This window comes from Hippoglossus stenolepis, chromosome 7, assembly GCF_022539355.2.
Source record: "Hippoglossus stenolepis isolate QCI-W04-F060 chromosome 7, HSTE1.2, whole genome shotgun sequence".
NCBI lineage: Eukaryota > Metazoa > Chordata > Actinopteri > Pleuronectiformes > Pleuronectidae > Hippoglossus > Hippoglossus stenolepis.
Window position 1 is genome coordinate 15,820,437 of NC_061489.1, and position 25,318 is coordinate 15,845,754.

At 42.9% G+C, this 25,318-nt stretch overlaps 2 protein-coding genes and 5 pseudogenes across 23 annotated transcripts in view; all 7 read right to left on the bottom strand.

Moving 5' to 3' along the window:
• LOC118111996 (protocadherin gamma-A4) overlaps nucleotides 1–25,318 on the bottom strand; it is a 268,356-nt gene that overhangs the window by 111,114 nt on the left and 131,924 nt on the right. The window lies entirely within an intron of this gene.
• Nucleotides 491–3,508, bottom strand: LOC118112020 (annotated as a pseudogene).
• LOC118112030 lies at nucleotides 4,157–6,854 on the bottom strand (annotated as a pseudogene).
• Nucleotides 7,209–11,559, bottom strand: LOC124852068 (annotated as a pseudogene).
• On the bottom strand, nucleotides 14,730–18,464 carry LOC118112021 (annotated as a pseudogene).
• Nucleotides 18,518–21,099, bottom strand: LOC124852065 (protocadherin gamma-A1-like). The gene has a single exon (XM_047340541.1). It carries the CDS (start codon nucleotides 21,097–21,099, stop codon nucleotides 18,643–18,645), a length of 2,457 nt encoding a protein of 818 aa, XP_047196497.1. The 3' UTR covers nucleotides 18,518–18,642.
• Nucleotides 21,443–25,314, bottom strand: LOC118112014 (annotated as a pseudogene).

The window sequence follows — 25,318 nt, forward strand, 5'->3', positions numbered from 1 at the left end:
ATTTAAATCTGATTCAAATACTCGAATTCCTGTCTTTCTGTATAACCTATGCAATACAAATTACTGCAGGGAAGAACTTATAATAGAAACCAGAATATAAAACAATAATACAATCAAACAAAAAGTATGAACACCAGGACAACTATATAAACCATTATTCAAAGACTAAAAAAGGGAAATGTAAAGAATTTCTCCATGCACCATGTCCATTGTAATAAGAAATATATAATTTGCACTGGCCGTGGGTCTAACATACAAAATATACTGTACAAAGAAATTTCCAATTTCAATAGAGCCCATTAGAGTTCAGATAGGAAATGTAAACATCAAAATAAATGAAAAAAGATGTCTATTTGTCCAAGTCGTTTTGTTCATTAGAAACCTAGCACACACACAAAAATACACATAAAAGGAAGACAGAGATATAGATATGGAGATAGAGAGATATAAAAAGAGACAGAGAGAGAGATAGAGGGATAAAGAGATAGATAGATAAAACAGTAACAAGGCTGTTCTGTGCGCTGTCCATGGTACTGAATCAAAAGAACTGAAAATCAGTCTGCAAGTAGAGCTAAAAGAGTAGATATGCAACTGAAACACTGAAAATTGTCTAATTCACAAGAATAAGCCTGAAGACGAATGGAAGAGTCTATAACTAACCTCTAGAGGAGAGTCTGGTTCATCCAGGATGCTCTTTTCACTCTGAATCCGCTGCATCGTCCCTGTAGAACTGGGGTCCATTATCAGCACGTTCTGACTACCAGCTCTGGCGAACTTACAGTCACTCTTTCTGGAGTCAGTCGTCCTGCACACCTCGTAATTGTACACGTGTTGGAGAGTCCCTGTCCCCAAAGTGTCTGAGTAACGTGGTGGATAATATGGAATCACAGGGAGATTGGAGTGATACAGGACACGAGACTGTCTCCATCTGTAGATTTTCACTGAGATAATAACCACTACACAGTGATGAAGAGGAAGGAAACTACAGCCAGAGCCAACACTAAATAAAAAGTCAGGTTGTCGTTGTACTCCTTGTCGTGCGTAAAGTCAGTGAACTCCGACAGCACTTCCGGGAAGCTGTCCGCCACTGCCACGTTAACAACGACTGTAGCTGAACGAGAGGGCTGCCCGTTGTCCTCCACTATAACACTCAGTCTTTGTTTCACTGCGTCTTTATCAGTGACTTGGCGGATAGTTCTTATTTCTCCATTCTGTGAGCCCACTTCAAACAGCGCCCTGTCTGTGGCTTTCTGCAGTTTATAGGAGAGCCAGGCATTCTGTCCAGAGTCCACATCCACAGCCACCACTTTAGTGACCAGATAGCCCACATCTGCTGAACGAGGCACCAGTTCAGCCACCAGAGAGCCACCAGTCTGGACTGGGTACAGAACCTGAGGGGGGTTGTCGTTCTGGTCCTGGATCAGTATTTTCACAGTCACGTTACTACTGAGTGGAGGAGAGCCTCCATCCTGAGCTTTGACTAGGAAATGAAAATCTTTGATCTGCTCGTAGTCAAAAGAGCGCACTGCATGGATGACTCCACTATCAGCACTAACGGACACATATGAGGAGACTGGCACTCCGTTAACAGAAGAGTCCTCCAGTATGTAAGAAACACGGGCATTCTGGTTCCAGTCAGCGTCTCTGGCTTTCACTGTGAATACAGAGAGACCTGGTGTGTTGTTTTCTACAATGTAGGCCTCATATGAGCTCCTCTCAAAGACAGGTGCGTTGTCATTCACGTCAGAGATCTGTAAGGTGAGAGTGACGCTGCTGGAGAGGGAGGGCACTCCCTCATCAGAGCAGGTCACTGTGATATTAAACACAGATGATCTCTCTCTGTCTAATTCACTGTCGGTTGTCAAACTAAAGAAATTATTCGACGTTGAGGAAATTTTTAATGGAATATTCTCGTTAATGTAACATTGAACTTTTCCATTTTTGCCCGAATCTGGGTCTTGGATATTGATCATTGAGACAACAGTTCCAGGCGGAATGTCCTCTTTTATTTCACTGGACTTTGACATCACATTTATTGCAGGCACATTGTCATTTGTGTCAGTTATTTCCACTAAAATTTTACACGAGTCGGTTAGTCCTCCTTCATCACTGGCCTGGACATGTATTTGATATTGTCGCTTTTTTTCAAAGTCAGTGTTGCCGATCAGTGTAACCTCTCCGCTCTCTCTGTTTATCTCAAATAACTCTGACACATTGTCGAGTAAATTTAGTATCGCATAAGACACTTTGCCATTAGATCCTTCATCTGAGTCAGAAGCACTAACCATCACTACCTCCGTTCCTGAGGGGGAATTTTCTCTTATGGTGGATTTATAAACGTTCTGCGTAAAAACTGGAGCATTATCGTTACTATCTAGCACATTGATGTGTATTTGAACAGTTCCGGAGAGCTGTGGCTCACCGCCGTCTACTGCAGTCAAAATAAGCGACAACTGATCCTGTTTTTCACGGTCTAAAGGTTTCTGTAAAACCATCTCTACCATCTTGCTCCCGTCTGCTTGATTTTGCAGTCTCAAAACAAAGTTATCAGTTGGTTTTAACAAATAACTTTGAAGGCCATTTACACCGACGTCCAGATCTATCGCCTGCTGCAACATGAACACTGCCCCTGTCGTAGCTGATTCGCTGATTCTGAATTTCATTTCACCTCTTTTAAAAATCGGGGCGTTGTCGTTAATATCTGTAACCTCGACGGTAATGCTGTAAAACTCCATCGGATTCTCTAAAATAACCTGGAAATGCAGAGCACAGGGCGACGTCTGAGCGCAGATCACCTCTCTGTCTATTCTGTCTTTGACGAGGAGGACTCCTCTGTCTTTATGTAACTCGATGTATTCTGCACTGTCTCCCGTATAAATACGAGCTTTTCCCGATTTCAGTCTCTTCATATCTAAACCCAAATCTTGCGCAATATCACCAACGAAAGAGCCTTTCGGCATTTCCTCTGGGATTGAATAACTGACCTGGCCTATCGCTGAACTGAAACAGAGAACCAAGACAAACAGCAGCACTTGCCGTCTCATTGTTCTGTCCGTCATGGTCCTGTAAAATGAATCGCGTATTATTCCTGTACAATGCCTGCTGTTCTTCGGTACGTATCCTTCGTATGTCCTTGGGTTTTAAACAGTGACCGGTCAGGCGGTAGATTAAAAAGGTAATATCACTGTATCCGTCCAGAATAACGTTAAGAGCTCTTGACTTCGTATTCCACACGATCCCTTGTGCCTTTCTCTCGTTCTCGGTCTGAAATGATGTGGGAGGTATTGCTGTTTTCTTCTCCCAACAAACACAGACTGGCCAACAGCGGCCCTAAGAGTTCATCATGTTGAACTACAGAATATGTGGGGAAAAGGGAGGATTCAAACTTTCGTATGATGCACATGTTGTCCGATTTACCCGATTTAATGTCTATTATGACTATTAGTATTTCAGATTAACCTGAAATGTCAACCACGTGGATTGAGGTGAATAAAAAAAATAAACCATTGTAAATAGGGTACAAACAGGGAAGAGGAAGAGTATATTTTACTGCACTTACAGCTCATCTATACATTTTCAAATCTCTCTCTTTCTCACTCGCACGCACGCACACACACACGTTTTTTAAGCTTACTATTTCCGACAAAGGTTAAATCTCACGTTCCTATACATTCTCGATCATTTTCAAACCATGACAGTCACATCTAACCATTTAATTAATCACGATTATCACTCATTAATGTATCAATAACAAATCAGTCTTAAAAACCATTAAGGGTAGGAAGTAAGCTACAAATTCCAGGTGGAATATTTTTAATCAGATTCCTTGAAGACCCAGCACCATTATGTGGTTTTAATCAGAATTTAAACACAGCACCTGTATATGAGTAAATTGTCAATTTTGTTTGTAGCCTTTAATCACCTTCCACAAAGTGTTTTAAAGTCAACTAATCACAGGTAGATCTAAATTTATGCAGATAAATAATCAATGAGGAAATGACCGACTAACCACTTATTCAGACGTTGATGCAGGAAAAAGATAAAGATTCTAATTTCCAAAAACATATGAGGAACATCACATCTTTGCCATTTAAAGTACTTTCCATGCACAAAGACCCTTGATATATGTCTAAAAACTAGACGGAGAAAGCGAAGCGGCGAGCACAATTATTTAACTCACCTCTAGAGGAGAGTCTGGTTCATCCAGGATGCTCTTTTCACTCTGAATCCGCTGCATAGTGCCTGTAGAACTGGGGTCCATTATCAGCACGTTCTGACTACCAGCTCTGGCGAACTTACAGTCACTCTTTCTGGAGTCAGTCGTCCTGCACACCTCGTAATTGTACACGTGTTGGAGAGTCCCTGTCCCCAAAGTGTCTGAGTAACGTGGTGGATAATATGGAATCACAGGGAGGTTGGAGTGAAACAGGACGCGAGACTGTCTCCATCTGTAGATTTTCACTGAGATAATAACCACTACACACGTGATGAAGAGGAAGGAAACTACAGCCAGAGCCAACACTAAGTAAAAAGTCAGGTTGTCGTTGTACTCCTTGTCGTGCGTAAAGTCAGTGAACTCCGACAGCACTTCAGGGAAGCTGTCCGCCACCGCCACGTTAACAACGACAGTAGCTGAACGAGAGGGCTGCCCGTTGTCCTCCACTATAACAGTCAGTCTTTGTTTCACTGCGTCTTTATCAGTGACCTGGCGGATAGTTCTTATTTCTCCATTCTGTGAGCCCACTTCAAACAGCGCCCTGTCTGTGGCTTTCTGCAGTTTATAGGAGAGCCAGGCGTTCTGTCCAGAGTCCACATCAACAGCCACCACTTTTGTGACCAGATAGCCCACATCTGCTGAACGAGGCACCAGTTCAGCCACCAGAGAGCCACCAGTCTGGACTGGGTACAGAACCTGAGGGGGGTTGTCGTTCTGGTCCTGGATCAGTATTTTCACAGTCACGTTACTACTGAGTGGAGGAGAGCCTCCATCCTGAGCTTTGACTCGGAAGTGGAAATCTTTGATCTGCTCGTAGTCAAAAGAGCGCACTGCATGGATGACTCCACTATCAGCACTAACGGACACATATGAGGAGACTGGCACTCCGTTAACAGAGGAGTCCTCCAGTATGTAAGAAACACGGGCATTCTGGTTCCAGTCAGCGTCTCTGGCTTTCACTGTGAATACAGAGAGACCTGGTGTGTTGTTTTCTACAATGTAGGCCTCATATGAGCTCCTCTCAAAGACAGGCGCGTTGTCATTTACGTCAGAGATCTGTAAGGTGAGAGTGACGCTGCTGGAGAGGGAGGGCACGCCCTCATCAGAGCAGGTCACTGTGATATTATACTCTGAGAATCTCTCTCTGTCTAATTCACTGTCTGTCACCAAAGTAAAGAAATTATTTGACGTTGATGTTATTGTGAACTGAGTATTTTCATCAAGAGCGCAGTGGACTTTGCCATTTTCATTTGAATCTGGATCCTGAATGTTCATCATTGTCAGAACCGTGCCTGGCTTAACGTCCTCTGATATACTCGATGACGCGGACATAATATTAATAGCTGGAGGGTTATCGTTTGTGTCCAGCACCTCAATTACAACTTTACATACGTCTGAGTTACCACCTTCATCTGATGCTTGGACGTCTATTTCATAATGTCGAAATTTCTCATAATCAAGTTTCCCCGTTAATGTCACTACACCATTATCTGTATCTACCTGAAAAAGATCAAGTGCGCCCTCTGGGACATTAGAAATTGAGTATTGTATATGTCCGTGTGGACCTTCATCTGCATCAGATGCGCTCACTGTGGTTAGAACAGTTCCTTTTCCGGAGTTCTCTTTTACATTACTCTTATACTCTGTTTGACTACAAACAGGAGCGTTATCGTTAGCGTCCAGTACGGTTATGGTAATCAGAATGGTTCCAGAGAGCTGCGGCTCGCCTCCATCTGTAGCAGTTAATACTAGAGACAACTGCTCCTGCTTCTCTCGGTCAAGATGCTTCTTTAAAACCATCTCAACATTTCTACTGCTACCTATTCTATAGGGATTTAAAATAAATGTGTCACTTGAGCTTAACGAATAGCCACGGAGCCCATTGATACCCACATCGACATCAACAGCCTTTTCCAATATAAATTTTGATCCTATTTTAGCCACCTCACTGATGTCAAATTTCATTTCCTGTTCTTAAAAACGGGAGAGTTGTCATTAATGTCGGTGATCTCGACAGTGATGCTGTAAAATTGCATTGGATTCTCTAAAATTATTTGAAAATCAAGAGCACAGGGCGTCGTCTGTCCGCAGAGCGCCTCTCTGTCGATCCGCTCTTTGATTACAAGGACTCCTCTTTCTTTATTCAGCTCGATGTATTCTGTACTGTCTCCGGTATATATTCGAGCTTTCCCCGATTTCAGCCGTTTCACATCCAAACCCAAATCCTGCGCTATGTTACCGACCAAAGATCCTTTGGCCATTTCCTCAGGGATGGAATAGCTGACCTGCCCAGAAACCAAGCTGAGGGAAACAAACGACACAAACAACAGTAGGCCTACTTGCCGTGTCATTGTTCCCTCCGACATATCCCGGTGCATAAAAGAGTGGTTTCAAATCCGTTTTTCAGTCAAAGAATGTTCGACAAAAAAAATCAGTAAAATAATCCACAATCCACAGTCGCAAGAATGCACCCAATTCTCCTGCTATCTCCGTGTTTGTTCATCTCCCTTTTCCAAGCTGTGCCTTTTCGGTCATGTAAGTCTATTTCTTCCTCGGTAACGTTCATAAATGATGGGGGAGGTACAGCCACACTGAGCTCTGAAATCTCAGACGCCTGGCCAACAGCGTCCCTCCGAGTTGGATGCACTGAACTACATATGCACGTGCTTGTTTTTCTGATTTGTAAGTGGTTGATTACAATGGCCAGTCAAGTTTGTTAATTTTGATTACTCACTATTTATTAATAAAACAAGTACTGACTTACTGCGCATTTAAAAATGATATGATGCTGTATTGATACAGGAACACATTTTATGCATTCCCGTTTTACACAAATACACAGACACACATAAGCCCAGGAAATCAGACACACACGTGTGCACAATGAGCCAGCTACGAAGGCAAGATGCACAAAAAAGACGTGAATTCAAATATACTTATGAATGAAAATGCGTTAGTATGCATGAAAACAAAAGGAACAAATAATGAATTGAAGCCATTGTAGGAGAATGTGCTTGTTTTGATTAATGAGAGTTTTACAGATCAAACAGACAATGTCTGATTATTTCAAAACTATTGTTTGTTGTTCTTCTATTCTTAAAGGTTTATGCTTTTCAAATAATTTCATTCATTCTGTTTTATGTGTGCTGGTAATGTTGACACTGGTGCTCAAATCAGGAAACATGCACAATAATTGACACAATTATAATTGTCTGGTAAACCTGAAATATTTAAATTAAGATCAAGTATATAATGGTAAATTATTTTTTAATTGTAATTCCATAGAACTTAAGGAAAAATTGCAAACCACTATATAATTTTCAAACACAATTGCAAAAAGAAGAAGAAAAGTGACTACCAAAAGCTTGCTACATAAAATCCACAAAAAGCAGAGGCAGTTGAATCAAGTAATCCTTTGATATTAAAGTCCTCGCTCCGAATGAATTTCTGGCTGTTGTCCATCTCGGAAACTACAGTTTGATCTCTCTCGTGTCTAAAAAGAAAAAGGAGGTTCTGCCTAATCTGACTCAACTCTGGATACTTGTTTCACCGACCAACAGCGTCACTTAATGTCCAAAGCATGAACAAAGGCAGAAAATAAAATGTTTTTGCCATGCATTCCGGTGGATATGAGCTAGATTTGTTAATGAAAACCAACAAAAAAGACATTACCATCCTTCAAGATAACACAAAAAATAACACTATGTTTACAACTTGTGAATTTCATTTATCAACAAAATAACTGTATATCTCTCAGTGATAGGAACCAGACATTTAATCACCCCGTAGATGCACTCTGCAACATATATGGACTCACACACTCACTCACCCAATACTGCAAACCCCCTCCTCGACAGAGAATTAAGCAGCAGCTGAAAAGGGGCAGTGGAGCTGTCCACGAGTTGTGGTTCTGAAAATGCCTCACGAGTTACTAGTTATGGACACAAGGGCACCCACTGTTTACTGACCTCTCTGAAAAAGCACAGACATAACTTTAATCAATAAGTTAAAGGCCTCACCTCAAGAGGAGAGTCTGGTTCATCCAGGATGCTCTTTTCACTCTGAATCCGTTGCATCGTCCCTGTAGAACTGGGGTCCATTATCAGCACGTTCTGACTACCAGCTCCGCCGAACTTACAGTCACTCTTTCTGGAGTCAGTCGTCCTGCACACCTCGTAATTGTACACGTGTTGGAGAGTCCCTGCCCCCAAAGTGTCTGAGTAACGTGGTGGATAATATGGAATCACAGGAGGTTGGAGTGAAACAGGACGCGAGACTGTCTCCATCTGTAGATTTTCACTGAGATAATAACCACTACACACGTGATGAAGAGGAAGGAAACTACAGCCAGAGCCAACACTAAGTAAAAAGTCAGGTTGTCGTTGTACTCCTTGTCGTGCGTAAAGTCAGTGAACTCCGACAGCACTTCAGGGAAGCTGTCCGCCACCGCCACGTTAACAACGACTGTAGCTGAACGAGAGGGCTGCCCGTTGTCCTCCACTATAACACTCAGTCTTTGTTTCACTGCGTCTTTATCAGTGACCTGGCGGATAGTTCTTATTTCTCCATTCTGTGAGCCCACTTCAAACAGCGCCCTGTCTGTGGCTTTCTGCAGTTTATAGGAGAGCCAGGCGTTCTGTCCAGAGTCCACATCAACAGCCACCACTTTTGTGACCAGATAGCCCACATCTGCTGAACGAGGCACCAGTTCAGCCACCAGAGAGCCACCAGTCTGGACTGGGTACAGAACCTGAGGGGGGTTGTCGTTCTGGTCCTGGATCAGTATTTTCACAGTCACGTTACTACTGAGTGGAGGAGAGCCTCCATCCTGAGCTTTGACTCGGAAGTGGAAATCTTTGATCTGCTCGTAGTCAAAAGAGCGCACTGCATGGATGACTCCACTATCAGCACTAACGGACACATATGAGGAGACTGGCACTCCGTTAACAGAGGAGTCCTCAGTATGTAAGAAACACGGGCATTCTGGTTCCAGTCAGCGTCTCTGGCTTTCACTGTGAATACAGAGAGACCTGGTGTGTTGTTTTCACAATGTAGGCCTCATATGAGCTCCTCTCAAAGACAGGCGCGTTGTCATTTACGTCAGAGATCTGTAAGGTGAGAGTGACGCTGCTGGAAGGGGAGGGCACGCCCTCATCAGAGCAGGTCACTGTGATATTATACTCTGAGAATCTCTCTCTGTCTAATTCACTGTCCGTCACCAAAGTAAAGAAATTATTTGACGTTGATGTTATTGTGAACTGAGTATTTTCATCAAGAGCGCAGTGGACTTTGCCATTTTCATTTGAATCTGGATCCTGAATGTTCATCATTGTCAGAACCGTGCCTGGCTTAACGTCCTCTGATATACTCGATGACGCGGACATAATATTAATAGCTGGAGGGTTATCGTTTGTGTCCAGCACCTCAATTACAACTTTACATACGTCTGAGTTACCACCTTCATCTGATGCTTGGACGTCTATTTCATAATGTCGAAATTTCTCATAATCAAGTTTCCCCGTTAATGTCACTACACCATTATCTGTATCTACCTGAAAAAGATCAAGTGCGCCCTCTGGGACATTAGAAATTGAGTATTGTATATGTCCGTGTGGACCTTCATCTGCATCAGATGCGCTCACTGTGGTTAGAACAGTTCCTTTTCCGGAGTTCTCTTTTACATTACTCTTATACTCTGTTTGACTACAAACAGGAGCGTTATCGTTAGCGTCCAGTACGGTTATGGTAATCAGAATGGTTCCAGAGAGCTGCGGCTCGCCTCCATCTGTAGCAGTTAATACTAGAGACAACTGCTCCTGCTTCTCTCGGTCAAGATGCTTCTTTAAAACCATCTCAACATTTCTACTGCTACCTATTCTATAGGGATTTAAAATAAATGTGTCACTTGAGCTTAACGAATAGCCACGGAGCCCATTGATACCCACATCGACATCAACAGCCTTTTCCAATATAAATTTTGATCCTATTTTAGCCACCTCACTGATGTCAAATTTCATTTCCCTGTTCTTAAAAACGGGAGAGTTGTCATTAATGTCGGTGATCTCGACAGTGATGCTGTAAAATTGCATTGGATTCTCTAAAATTATTTGAAAATCAAGAGCACAGGGCGTCGTCTGTCCGCAGAGCGCCTCTCTGTCGATCCGCTCTTTGATTACAAGGACTCCTCTTTCTTTATTCAGCTCGATGTATTCTGTACTGTCTCCGGTATATATTCGAGCTTTCCCCGATTTCAGCCGTTTCACATCCAAACCCAAATCCTGCGCTATGTTACCGACCAAAGATCCTTTGGCCATTTCCTCAGGGATGGAATAGCTGACCTGCCCAGAAACCAAGCTGAGGGAAACAAACGACACAAACAACAGTAGGCCTACTTGCCGTGTCATTGTTCCCTCCGACATATCCCGGTGCATAAAAGAGTGGCTTCAAATCCGTTTTTCAGTCAAAGAATGTTCAACAAAAAATCAGTAAAATAATCCACAATCCACAGTCGCAAGAATGCACCCAATTCTCCTGCTATCTCCGTGTTTGTTCATCTCCTTTTTCCAAGCTGTGCCTTTTCGGTCATGTAAGTCTATTTCTTCCTCGGTAACGTTCATAAATGATGGGGGAGGTACAGCCACACTGAGCTCTGAAATCTCAGACGCCTGGCCAACAGCGTCCCTCCGAGTTGGAGGCACTGAACTACATATGCACGTGCTTGTTTTTTTTCTGATTTGTAAGTGGTTGATTACAATGGCCAGTCAAGTTTGTTAATTTTGATTACTCACTATTTATTAATAAAACAAGAACTGACTTACTGCACATTTAAAAATGATATGATGCTGTATTGATACAGGAACACATTTTATGCATTCCCGTTTTACACAAATACAGAGACACACATAAGCCCAGGAAATCAGACACACACGTGTGCACAATGAGCCAGCTACGAAGGCAAGATGCACAAAAAAAGACGTTAATTCAAATATACTTATGAATGAAACCGTACGTTAGTATGCATGAAAACAAAAGGAACAAATAATGAATTGAAGCCATTGTAGGAGAATGTGCTTGTTTTGATTAATGAGAGTTTTACAGATCAAACAGACAATGTCTGATTATTTCAAAACTATTGTTTGTTGTTCTTCTATTCTTAAAGGTTTATGCTTTTCAAATAATTTCATTCATTCTGTTTTATGTGTGCTGGTAATGTTGACACTGGTGCTCAAATCAGGAAACATGCACAATAATTGACACAATTATAATTGTCTGGTAAACCTGAAATATTTAAATTAAGATCAAGTATATAATGGTAAATTATTTTTTAATTGTAATTCCATAGAACTTAAGGAAAAATTGCAAACCACTATATAATTTTCAAACACAATTGCAAAAAGAAGAAGAAAAGTGACTACCAAAAGCTTGCTACATAAAATCCACAAAAAGCAGAGGCAGTTGAATCAAGTAATCCTTTGATATTAAAGTATTCGCTCGAATGAATTTCTGGCTGTTGTCCATCTCGAAACTACAGTTTGATCTCTCTCGTGTCTAAACAGAAAAAGGAGGTTCTGCCTAGTCTGACTCAACTGTGGATACTTGTTTCACCGACCAACAGCGTCACTTAATGTCCAAAGCATGAACAAAGGCAGAAAATAAAATGTTTTTGCCATGCATTCCGGTGGAGATGAGCTAGATTTGTTAATGAAAACCAACAAAAAAGACGTTACCATCCTTCAAGATAACACAAAAAATAACACTATGTTTACAACTTGTGGATTTCATTTATCCACAAAATAACTGTATATCTCTCAGTGATAGGAACCGGACATTTAATCACCCCGCAGATGCACTCTGCAACATATATGGACTCACACACTCACTCACCCAATACTGCAAACCCCCTCCTCAACAGAGAATTAAGCAGCAGCTCAAAAGGGGCAGTGGAGCTGTCCACGAGTTGTGGTTCTGAAAATGCCTCACGAGTTACTAGTTATGGACACAAGGGCACCCACTGTTTACTGACCTCTCTGAAAAAGCACAGACATAACTTTAATCAATAAGTTAAAGGCCTCACCTCTAGAGGAGAGTCTGGTTCATCCAGGATGCTCTTTTCACTCTGAATCCGTTGCATCGTCCCTGTAGAACTGGGGTCCATTATCAGCACGTTCTGACTACCAGCTCCGCTGAACTTACAGTCACTCTTTCTGGAGTCAGTCGTCCTGCACACCTCGTAATTGTACACGTGTTGGAGAGTCCCTGCCCCCAAAGTGTCTGAGTAACGTGGTGGATAATATGGAATCACAGGGAGATTTGAGTGAAACAGGACGCGGGACTGTCTCCATCTGTAGATTTTCACTGAGATAATAACCACTACACACGTGATGAAGAGGAAGGAAACTACAGCCAGAGCCAACACTAAGTAAAAAGTCAGGTTATCGTTGTACTCCTTGTCGTGTGTAAAGTCAGTGAACTCCGACAGCACCTCAGGAAGCTGTCCGCCACCGCCACGATAACAACGACTAGCTGAACGAGAGGGCTGCCCGTTGTCCTCCACTATAACACTCAGTCTTTGTTTCACTGCGTCTTTATCAGTGACTTGGCGGATAGTTCTTATTTCTCCATTCTGTGAGCCCACTTCAAACAGCGCCCTGTCTGTGGCTTTCTGCAGTTTATAGGAGAGCCAGGCATTCTGTCCAGAGTCCACATCAACAGCCACCACTTTAGTCACCAGATAGCCCACATCTGCTGAACGAGGCACCAGTTCAGCCACCAGAGAGCCACCAGTCTGGACTGGGTACAGAACCTGAGGGGGGTTGTCGTTCTGGTCCTGGATCAGTATTTTCACACTAGCGTTACTACTGAGTGGAGGAGAGCCTCCATCCTGAGCTTTGACAATAAGTACAAGCTGCTTGATCTGTTCATAATCAAATGAGCGCACTGCATGTATAACTCCAGTTTCAGAGTTAATAGATACATAAGAAGACACTGGGTTGCCACTGACCTGTGTTTCCTCTAGAAGGTATGAAATTCTTGCATTTTGATTCCAATCAGAATCTTGTGCACTCACAGTGAATATTGACATCCCAGGAATATTATTTTCAATGATATCAGCAGAATAATTCGGTTTGCTAAAGACTGGAGCATTATCGTTTACATCAGATATTTTTAGGTGTATAGTTACTTTCGTGAAAAGTGGAGGTGACCCTGAATCGGTTGCACTTATGGTTATGTTGTATTCTGGTTTGGATTCACGATCAAAGGGTACATCTGAAAGCAAATTATAATAATTAGTCAAAGATGATTGGATTTTAAATGGGAGTTTGGGATCCACCGAGCATGTTATTTGACCATTTCTTTCAGAGTCAGCATCTTTTACATTAAAAACTGCTATAGTCGTGCCTGGAGGGACATCCTCTGAAATCAGACTGGTGAATGACATTATATTTATAGCTGGAGCATTATCATTTATGTCAGTGACCTCAACAACCACTTTGCTTGAGTCACTTAAGCCACCCTGGTCTTTGGCAATCACTCTTATTTCGTATTTTTTGTCTTTTTCGAAATCAATATTATCAGCAACTGTTATTTTGCCAGATAAACTGTCAATCTCAAACATTTTCCCAGACTTTCCCTTTACATTTGAGAAAGTATATGTAACTAGGCCATAAGACCCACTGTCAGCATCTGAAGCATTCACAGTAGCTATATAGGTGCCTATAGCTGCATTTTCTGTCACAGAGGCAGTGTACAGTGATTGATTAAATACAGGAGAATTATCGTTAGCATCTAGAACAGTGATCTCTATGTTTACTGTACCAGATCGCTGTTGAGTTCCTCCGTCTACTGCTATCAGCTTTAATGACAGGTGTGGGTTCATCTCTCTGTCTAATGGCTTCTGTAAAATCATTACAGCGAATTTGAGTCCGTCTGCGTTCGAGTGCTGCTTCAGAGCAAAATTATCATTAAGCGATAAAACATAATTTTGCAGGCTGTTCAGCCCCGCGTCTGGATCATATGCGCTTTCTAAATCGAAATGCGATCCCATCGTTGCAGATTCGCTAATTTCTAGGTTAATCACCTTATTTTTGAAAGTTGGCGCATGGTCATTTATATCTAATATTTCTACCGTCACCCTGTGCAGTTCAATTGGATTCTCTAAAATAATTTCAAAGCTGAAACTACACGGTGTCACGTCTCCACAAAGCTCCTCTCGGTCTATTCTCTCATTCACGACTAGTATCCCTTTGTCTGTTTTCAGCTCAGTATACTGGTTGTTCTCCCCCGTCACGATGCGGGCGCGACCAGAACGAAGCCTTTTCAGATCCAAACCAAGGTCTTGTGCTACATTACCGATTAGCGAACCTTTCTTCATCTCCTCCGGTATCGAATAACGGATTTGGCCGCTGACGGTAGAAATCATGAAGACAAAAATGAAGAGTTGCAATGTAAGTGTCCAACACGACAGCCATTTTCCGCATCGATGCTGGCGTATCCCCATGTCGTTAAGAGTCAAATCCAATTGAAACCGTGAATTAAATCCTTCAGCCAGACACGTAGATGCAAGATATACACTCCAGTTCAATATAACTGCATTTCTCTTCAGCAGAATTGTTCGAGTATTCAGACAAAAACACGCCGTGTCAGAGCAACTGTGGTTGTGTCGGACGCCTCCTTATACGAGGGCTGTGTTTTTCTCCTCCTGCCTTTCTCTCCTCTATCACAGTCGTAACAACACTAAACTCCGTTTTACTGATCAACAGCGTCCCTTAGAGTCCAAACGGAGGCAAGAACATGGATAACCACAATTGGGTTATGAATTAATTTCGATGCAATCCACTGTGTGAACCAACAGAGAGAGAATACAACTAGTGGAACTAATAATAATGATAAATTGAGCGTCTTTAACCGGGATACACAATCAAACCACATACTCCAAGAACAATCAAACAGTCAGAAAGCCAGCGACTACAATATGATACAAAGTTCAAAAGAGAAAAGGTACAAAAGGACATTGTATTGTAATCACAAACCTCTAGACAACAGTCGGTTGCAAAATAAAATATTGGCAAGTAATTACTCCACTTTAAGACACAGTGCAAAGGAGAATATGTGGAATAGGAGGGAATTATTGTTTAAAAATGAGCATAATTTGATATGTTTAAGGTTATAAATATGAATAGAGAAGCAGTGATGTTAGGTGATACACATTTGGGTGGGATGCTTTCCCTGGTGCTGAATAAGAACGCATGGTGCAAAGTAGTTCACAATGAATTCAACTTTAGACAGAAAAAAAAAAACACGATACAAATACGATTCTTAATAACTTAACTAACCTCTAGAGGAGAGTCTGGTTCATCCAGGATGCTCTTTTCACTCTGAATCCGCTGCATCGTCCCTGTAGAACTGGGGTCCATTATCAGCACGTTCTGACTACCAGCTCCGCCGAACTTACAGTCACTCTTTCTGGAGTCAGTCGTCCTGCACACCTCGTAATTGTACACGTGCTGGAGAGTCCCTGTCCCCAAAGTGTCTGAGTAACGTGGTGGATAATATGGAATCACAGGGAGATTGGAGTGAAACAGGACGCGAGACTGTCTCCACCTGTAGATTTTCACTGAGATAATAACCACTACACACGTGATGAAGAGGAAGGAAACTACAGCCAGAGCCAACACTAAGTAAAATGTCAGGTTGTCGTTGTACTCCTTGTCGTGCGTAAAGTCAGTGAACTCCGACAGCACCTCAGGAAGCTGTCCGCCACCGCCACGTTAACAACGACTGTAGCTGAACGAGAGGGCTGCCCGTTGTCCTCCACTATAACACTCAGTCTTTGTTTCACTGCGTCTTTATCAGTGACTTGGCGGATAGTTCTTATTTCTCCATTCTGTGAGCCCACTTCAAACAGCGCCCTGTCTGTGGCTTTCTGCAGTTTATAGGAGAGCCAGGCATTCTGTCCAGAGTCCACATCAACAGCCACCACTTTAGTGACCAGATAGCCCACATCTGCTGAACGAGGCACCAGTTCAGCCACCAGGAAGCCACCAGTCTGGACTGGGTACAGAACCTGAGGGGGTTGTCGTTCTGGTCCTGGATCAGTACTTTTACAGTCACGTTGCTACTGAGGGAGGAGAGCCTCCATCCTGAGCTTTGATCACTAACTGAAGCTCTTTAATTTGCTCATAATCAAACGAGCGCACTGCATGAATAACTCCAGTTTCACTGTTGACGGAGACGTAAGACGAGGTTGGATTACCACTGATCTGTGTTTCCTCTAGAAAGTAGGAAATTCTGGCGTTTTGATTCCAATCAACATCTCGTGCCTTGACAGAAAATATGGACATTCCAGGGGAATTGTTTTCTGCCACGTGAGCAATGTAGCTAATTTGGTCAAATGGCCGGGCGTTGTCATTCACGTCAGAGATTTTCAACCGTAATATTGTTGTAGTTGACAAAGATGGTGATCCTGAATCGGCAGCCCTAACAGTTATGTTATACTCTGGCACAACTTCTCTGTCAAAAGGTGACTCCGTTAATAATGCATAGTAATTAGTTAATGTGGATTTTATTTTAAAAGGGAGGCTTCTGTCTGTTGTGCAAATAATCTGACCATTTAGTTCTGAGTCTGCGTCAATCACATTAATTATTGCAACTGTGGCCCAAGGGAGAATCCTCCGGCACCGGGCTGAGAATGACATCACATTTATGACAGGTGCATTATCATTGATGTCTACAATCTCGATTAGCACCTTGCTTGAATCTGTCAAACCTCCTTGGTCCATAGCCTCAATCATAATTTCATATTTCTTATCTTTTTCATAATCCACTTGCCCTGAAAGAGTTATGGTTCCTGTTGTGCTGTCTAAATGAAATATGTCTGCCAGCTGCGCTTTCATATTTGAAAATCTATATGTAACCTGACCATTTGATCCACTGTCTGCATCACTTGCATTCACTGTGGCGATATAGGTGCCTTTTAAAGCATTTTCATGAACAGCAGCCCTGTACAGAGACTGGTAAAATACGGGGGGATTATCATTATTATCGAGCACTGTAATATATATATTTACTGTACTGGATCTATGCGGAGTTCCACCATCAACAGCGATGAGCCTCAGGGATATTTTTGGCTCGGTTTCTCTGTCTAATGGTTTTTGTAAGATCATCTCGGCATATTTTCGACCATCTGGACTTGAGTGTTGCTTCAAATTAAATATGTCATTGGCAGATAGAATATATTTCTGCAGACCGTTACTGCCCGAATCTGCGTCCTCTGCACTGGCTAATAAAAAGCGCGACCCCAGTGCAGCTGACTCACTTATTTCAAATGTGATTTCATCGTTTTCAAAGGTAGGAGAGTTATCATTTATGTCAGTTATTTCCACTGTTATTCGGTGCAACTCCATTGGATTTTCTAAAATGACCTCAAAGCTGAAGCTGCACGGTGTCACGTCTCCACAAAGCTGCTCTCGGTCTATTCTCTCGTTCACGACTAAGATGCCTTTGTCTGTTTTCAGCTCGGTGTACTGGAGGCTTTGTCCGGTCACGATACGGGCACGGCCAGAACGGAGCCTTTGCACATCTAATCCAAGGTCTTGAGCTACGTTACCAATAACTGAGCCCTTTTTCATCTCCTCTGGAATTGTATACCTTATTTGGCCGGATACGATGTGACCGAAACACCACAGGAACAGCAGAAAAAGCATTACTGGCCTGCCATACAAACGCCATTTTACGCAGGAGGGAGGAGAATTTTCAAACGCCATTGCACAAAAAAGAAAAGATACTATACCAACAGCCTGCTACATAAAATCCAGAAAAAACAGAGGCAGTGGAATCAAGAAATCCTTCGATATTAAAGTCCTCGCTCCGAATGAATTTCGGGCTGTTGTCCTCGTTAAGTGCAGTTTGATCTCTCTCGTGTCTAAACAGAAAAAGGAGGTTCTGCCTCCTCTGAATCAACTCTGGATTTTTGTTTCACTGACCAATAGCGTCCCTTACTGTCCAAAGCATGAACGTCATGAACACAGGCAGAATATAAAAGGTTTTTGCCATGCATTCCGGTGGAGATGAGCTAGGTTTGTTAACAAAAACCAACACAAAATACATTACCATCCTTCAAGATAACACACAAAAAAAGACTATGTTTACAAGTTGTGAATTTCATTTATCACCAACATAATTGTATATCTGCCAGTGATAGAAACCGAACATTTAATCACCCTGAAGATGCACTCTGCAACATATATGGACTCACACACTCACTCACTCACCCACCACTGCAACCCTCCTCCGCAGAGAACTAAGCAGCAGCTGAAAAGGGGCAGTGGAGCTGTCCACGAGTTGTGGTTCTGAAAATGCCTAACGAGTGGACACAAGGGTACCCACTGTTTACTAACCTCTCTGAAAAAGCACAGACATAACTTAAATCAATAAGTTAAAGGCCTCACCTCCAGAGGAGAGTCTGGTTCATCCAGGATGCTCTTTTCACTCTGTATCCGCTGCATCGTCCCTGTAGAACTGGGGTCCATTATCAGCACGTTCTGACTACCAGCTCCGCCGAAGTTACAGTCACTCTTTCTGGAGTCAGTCGTCCTGCACACCTCGTAATTGTACACGTGTTGGAGAGTCCCTGTCCCCAAAGTGTCTGAGTAACGTGGTGGATAATATGGAATCACAGGGAGGTTGGAGTGATACAGGACGCGAGACTGTCTCCATCTGTAGATTTTCACTGAGATAATAACCACTACACACGTGATGAAGAGGAAGGAAACTACAGCCAGAGCCAGCACTAAGTAAAAAGTCAGGTTTTCGTTGTACTCCTTGTCGTGTGTAAAGTCAGTGAACTCCGACAGCACTTCCGGGAAGCTGTCCGCCACCGCCACGTTAACAACGACTGTAGCTGAACGAGAGGGTTGCCCGTTGTCCTCCACTATAACACTCAGTCTTTGTTTCACTGCGTCTTTATCAGTGACTTGACGGATAGTTCTTATTTCTCCATTCTGTGAGCCCACTTCAAACAGCGCCCTGTCTGTGGCTTTCTGCAGTTTATAGGAGAGCCAGGCATTCTGTCCAGAGTCCACATCAACAGCCACCACTTTAGTGACCAGATAGCCCACATCTGCTGAACGAGGCACCAGTTCAGCCACCAGAGAGCCACCAGTCTGGACTGGGTACAGAACCTGAGGGGGGTTGTCGTTCTGGTCCTGGATCAGTATTTTCACAGTCACGTTGCTACTGAGTGGAGGAGAGCCTCCATCCTGAGCTTTGACCACTAACTGAAGCTCTTTAATTTGTTCATAATCAAACGAGCGCACTGCATGAATAACTCCAGTTTCACTGTTGATGGAGACGTAAGACGTGGTTGGATTACCACTGATCTGTGTTTCCTCTAGAAAGTACGAAATTCTGGCGTTTTGATTCCAATCAATATCTCGTGCCTTGACAGAAAATATGGACATTCCAGGGGAATTGTTTTCTGCCACGTGAGCAATGTAGCTAATTTGGTCAAATGACGGGGCGTTGTCATTCACGTCAGAGATTTTCAACCGTAATATTGTTGTAGTTGACAAAGATGGTGATCCTGAATCGGCAGCCCTAACAGTTATGTTGTACTCTGGCACAACTTCTCTGTCAAAAGGTGACTCCGTTAATAATGCATAGTAATTAGTTAATGTGGATTTTATTTTAAAAGGGAGGCTTCTGTCTGTTGTGCAAATAATCTGACCATTTAGTTCTGAGTCTGCGTCAATCACATTAATTATTGCAACTGTGGTGCCCAAGGGAGAATCCTCCGGCACCGGGCTGGAGAATGACATCACATTTATGACAGGTGCATTATCATTGATGTCTACAATCTCGATTAGCACCTTGCTTGAATCTGTCAAACCTCCTTGGTCCATAGCCTCAATCATAATTTCGTATTTCTTATCTTTTTCATAATCCACTTGCCCTGAAAGTGTTATGGTTCCTGTTGTGCTGTCTAAATGAAATATGTCTGCCAGCTGCTCTTTCATATTTGTAAATCTATATGTAACCTGACCGTTTGATCCACTGTCTGCATCACTTGCATTCACTGTAGTGATATAGGTGCCTTTTAAAGCATTTTCATTAACAGCAGCCCTGTATAGTGACTGGTTAAATACGGGGGGGTTATCATTAGCATCGAGCACTGTAATATATATATTTACTGTACTGGATCTATGCGGAGTTCCACCATCAACAGCGATGAGCCTCAGGGATATTTTTGGCTCGGTTTCTCTGTCTAATGGTTTTTGTAAGATCATCTCGGCATATTTTCGACCATCCGGACTAGAGTGTTGCTTCAAATTAAATATGTCATTGGCAGATAGAATATATTTCTGCAGACCGTTACTGCCCGCATCTGCGTCCTCCGCACTGGCTAATAAAAAGCGCGACCCCAGTGCAGCTAACTCACTTATTTCAAATGTGATTTCATCCTTTCTAAAAGTAGGAGAATTGTCATTTATGTCAGTTATTTCCACTGTTATTCGGTGCAACTCCATTGGATTTTCTAAAATGACCTCAAAGCTGAAGCTGCACGGTGTCACGTCTCCACAAAGCTGCTCTCGGTCTATTCTCTCGTTCACGACTAAGATGCCTTTGTCTGTCTTCAGCTCGGTGTACTGGAGGCTTTGTCCGGTCACGATACGGGCACGGCCAGAACGGAGCCTTTGCACATCTAATCCAAGGTCTTGAGCTACGTTACCAATAACTGAGCCCTTTTTCATCTCCTCTGGAATTGTATACCTTATTTGGCCGGATACGATGTGACCGAAACACCACAGGAACAGCAGAAAAAGCATTACTGGCCTGCCATACAAACGCCATTTTACGCAGGAGGGAGGAGAATTTTCAAACGCCATTGCACAAAAAGAAAAGATACTATACCAACAGCCTGCTATATAAAATCCAGAAAAACAGAGGCAGTGGAATCAAGAAATCCTTCGATATTAAAGTCCTCGCTCCGAATGAATTTCGGGCTGTTGTCCTCGTTAAGTGCAGTTTGATCTCTCTCGTGTCTAAACAGAAAAAGGAGGTTCTGCCTCCTCTGAATCAACTCTGGATTTTTGTTTCACTGACCAATAGCGTCCCTTACTGTCCAAAGCATGAACGTCATGAACACAGGCAGAATATAAAAGGTTTTTGCCATGCATTCCGGTGGAGATGAGCTAGGTTTGTTAACAAAACCAACACAAAATACATTACCATCCTTCAAGATAACACACAAAAAAAGACTATGTTTACAAGTTGTGAATTTCATTTATCACCAACATAATTGTATATCTGCCAGTGATAGAAACCGAACATTTAATCACCCTGAAGATGCACTCTGCAACATATATGGACTTACACACTCACTCACCACTGCAAACCCCCTCCTCCGCAGAGAACTAAGCAGCAGCTGAAAAGGGGTAGTGGAGCTGTCCACGAGTTGTGGTTCTGAAAATGCCTAACGAGTGGACACAAGGGTACCCACTCTTTACTAATCTCTCTGAAAAAGCACAGACATAACTTAATCAATAAGTTAAAGGCCTCACCTCAAGAGGAGAGTCTGGTTCATCCAGGATGCTCTTTTCACTCTGTATCCGCTGCATCGTCCCTGTAGCACTGGGGTCCATTATCAGCACGTTCTGACTACCAGCTTGCCGAAGTTACAGTCACTCTTTCTGGAGTCAGTCGTCCTGCACACCTCGTAATTGTACACGTGTTGGAGAGTCCCTGTCCCCAAAGTGTCTGAGTAACGTGGTGGATAATATGGAATCACAGGGAGATTGGAGTGAAACAGGACGCGAGACTGTCTCCATCTGTAGATTTTCACTGAGATAATAACCACTCACACGTGATGAAGAGGAAGGAAACTACAGCCAGAGCCAAGCACTAAGTAAAAAGATAGGTTGTCGTTGTACTCCTGTCGTGCGTAAAGTCAGTGAACTCCGACAGCACTTCCGGGAAGCTGTCCGCCACCGCCACGTTAACAACGACTGTAGCTGAACGAGAGGGCTGCCCGTTGTCCTCCACTATCACAGTCAGTCTTTGTTTCACTGCGTCTTTATCAGTGACTTGGCGGATAGTTCTTATTTCTCCATTCTGTGAGCCCACTTCAAACAGCGCCCTGTCTGTGGCTTTCTGCAGTTTATAGGAGAGCCAGGCATTCTGTCCAGAGTCCACATCAACAGCCACCACTTTAGTGACCAGATAGCCCACATCTGCTGAACGAGGCACCAGTTCAGCCACCAGAGAGCCACCAGTCTGGACTGGGTACAGAACCTGAGGGGGGTTGTCGTTCTGGTCCTGAATATTTAATTTCACGGTCGTATTACTGCTTAAAGTTGGGGAACCCCCATCCTGTCCTTTCACTAGAATATTTATAGTTTTAATTTGCTCATAGTCAAATGATCGCACTGCTTGTATAACTCCAGTTTCTGCGTTAACAGATATATAAGTGGATATGGGGTTACCGTTCATCTGAGTGTCAATAAGCAGGTAAGAGACACGTGCGTTCTGCCCCGAGTCGAAGTCGTGTGCCTTTACGGTAAACACAGATAATCCTGGTGAGTTATTTTCCATGATATTAGCTTCATAATAACTCTGTTCAAATACAGGGGCGTTATCATTGACGTCAGAGACTCTAAGTGTTATGGTCTTGTTAATTGAGAGAGGTGGGCTTCCGTCATCCACGGCAGAGAAAGTTATATTGTACTCAGGATTACGCTCCCTGTCAAGTGCACCGCTTGTTACCAGAGTGTAATAATTCTTTAGAGATGACTGGATTGTGAACGGGATATTGTCTTTAACTGAGCAGCTCACTTTGCCATTTTTGCTTGAATCTACATCTTTAACGTTAATTATTGCTACAGTGGTTCCACTAGGAGAATTTTCAGCGATGGTACTAGAAAACGAGGTGAGTGTTATTACTGGCGCATTGTCATTTACATCCGTCACCTCAATTATGACATTTGTTGATGTGCTTTGTCCACCTTGATCTTTTGCCAGCACACCGATCTCATATATTGTATTCTCCTCATAATCAATAACACCGTTTACAGTCAAATCGCCGCTGTTTTCATCCAGGAGAAATAGCTCCGCAACATTACTGGACATGCGATTAAAGTGATACGTGACACGACCGTTCATCCCTTCATCTGCATCTGTTGCGCTCAAGCTCACCACTAAGGTTCCTTTTGGCACATTTTCTCTAACAGACGCCTTGAAAAGTGCCTGCGTAAAAACGGGGGCATTGTCATTTGTGTCTCGGACGGTTACATGTATTTTTAGTGTCCCTGAACGCTGTGGTTCACCCCCGTCCACAGCAGTTAGCGTGAGAAGCAGCTTTTCTTCTTTCTCTCGATCTAAAGCACCGGAGAGATACAGCTGTGCATATTTATGACCATTTGGGCTGGACAGGACCTTAATATTAAAATGCGTTGTTGGGTTTAACGTATAGCCATGTAAAGCGTTGATACCCACATCTAGGTCGGTGGCACTCACTTGTAACATTTCGGTACCTGGAAGAGCAGATTCTACTATTTCTAAATGCATTTCTTTCTCGTGAAACACGGGTGCATTGTCGTTTACATCCAACACCTCCACTACGACGCTGTGCAGTTGCATTGGATTCATCATTATCATTTCAAAATTTAAGCTACAGGGCGATGTCTGCCCACAGAGCTGCTCTCGATCTATTCTTTCTCCCACGACCAGAGTCCCTTTGTCTACATCCAGCCGGATATACTCGCTGCTATCACCACTAACAATTCGGGCACTTCCTAATTTCAGTCTTTTAGCGTCGATACCCAGATCTTCAGCCACGTTTCCTACAAAGGAGCCCTTTCTCATCTCCTCTGGGACAGAGTAGCGGATCTGGCACACTGTCGCCTCGATGAGAAAAACAAGGATGAAGGCCCGTACTTGCCTTTTAACCGTGGATCCGTTGCTGATAAGAATCATGTTCACGAGGCAATCCGCCATAAAAAAAGGGTCAAAAACAGTCTGCTTATTATCCCGTATATTTCCTCTGCTGATGTGTTTGTAATCCGCAGTGTGGCAACGAATAAATCTATAAATCAACCGGAATATTGAAGCACCGTATGTCCTGCTCTCCGCTGTGCACTAAGACGACGACTGGAGGTGTAGCTGCATTTCAAAGGCTTCAGATTTGCTTTGAAGGGCAACAGCGGCCCTCAGAGTCTGATATGAAAATAACAAGAGCAGTCACAACAGAAAGGGGGGGATCTATAAATTGTGTTTCATTCAATTTGTGCATAAGTGAGTTGCATAAAAGTTAAAAACAAACTTAAATCAATGATGCAGCTCATAAGGTGCTTGAATGGCAGCGACAAATTGGGAGAGCAAAATTCAGTGGAGCCACAATGTAGTTTGTGAGTGAAAACCCACATTTGTGGTACTAATACGTTTAAGAATCACATCCAGACCCTGCAGAGGACAATGTAAAAGTTCTAATCACAACAGACAAAAACACACAGACATCATTATAGATTGATATCAGCTGATAGCGTCACGATGTGCACCATCCTCACTGCCTCCTTCACTTTTCAGTCAACTGGCCTCAACTCTGATTTGAGCAAGTAACTACAAGTAATAATGACACCATTCGAAAAGTCAAAGAGACAAGCCATAGAAAAGAAATAACCTACATGTAATCTAGAAATACACTAGGTTTTTGATGAATGATGGATCAACATGTTTTTGCCATGCATTCCGGTGGAGATGAGTTTGTTAACAAAAACCAACACAAAATGCATTACCATCCTTCAAGATAACACACAAAAAAGGACTATGTTTACAAGTTGTGAATTTAATTTATCACCAACATAATTGTATATCTGCCAGTGATAGAAACCGAACATTTAATCACCCCGCAGATGCACTCTGCAACATATATGGACTCACACACTCACTCACTCACCCACTACTGCAAACCCCCTCCTCCGCAGAGAACTAAGCAGCAGCTGAAAAGGGGTAGTGGAGCTGTCCACGAGTTGTGGTACTGAAAATGCCTAACGAGTGGACACAAGGGTACCCACTGTTTACTAACCTCTCTGAAAAAGCACAGACATAACT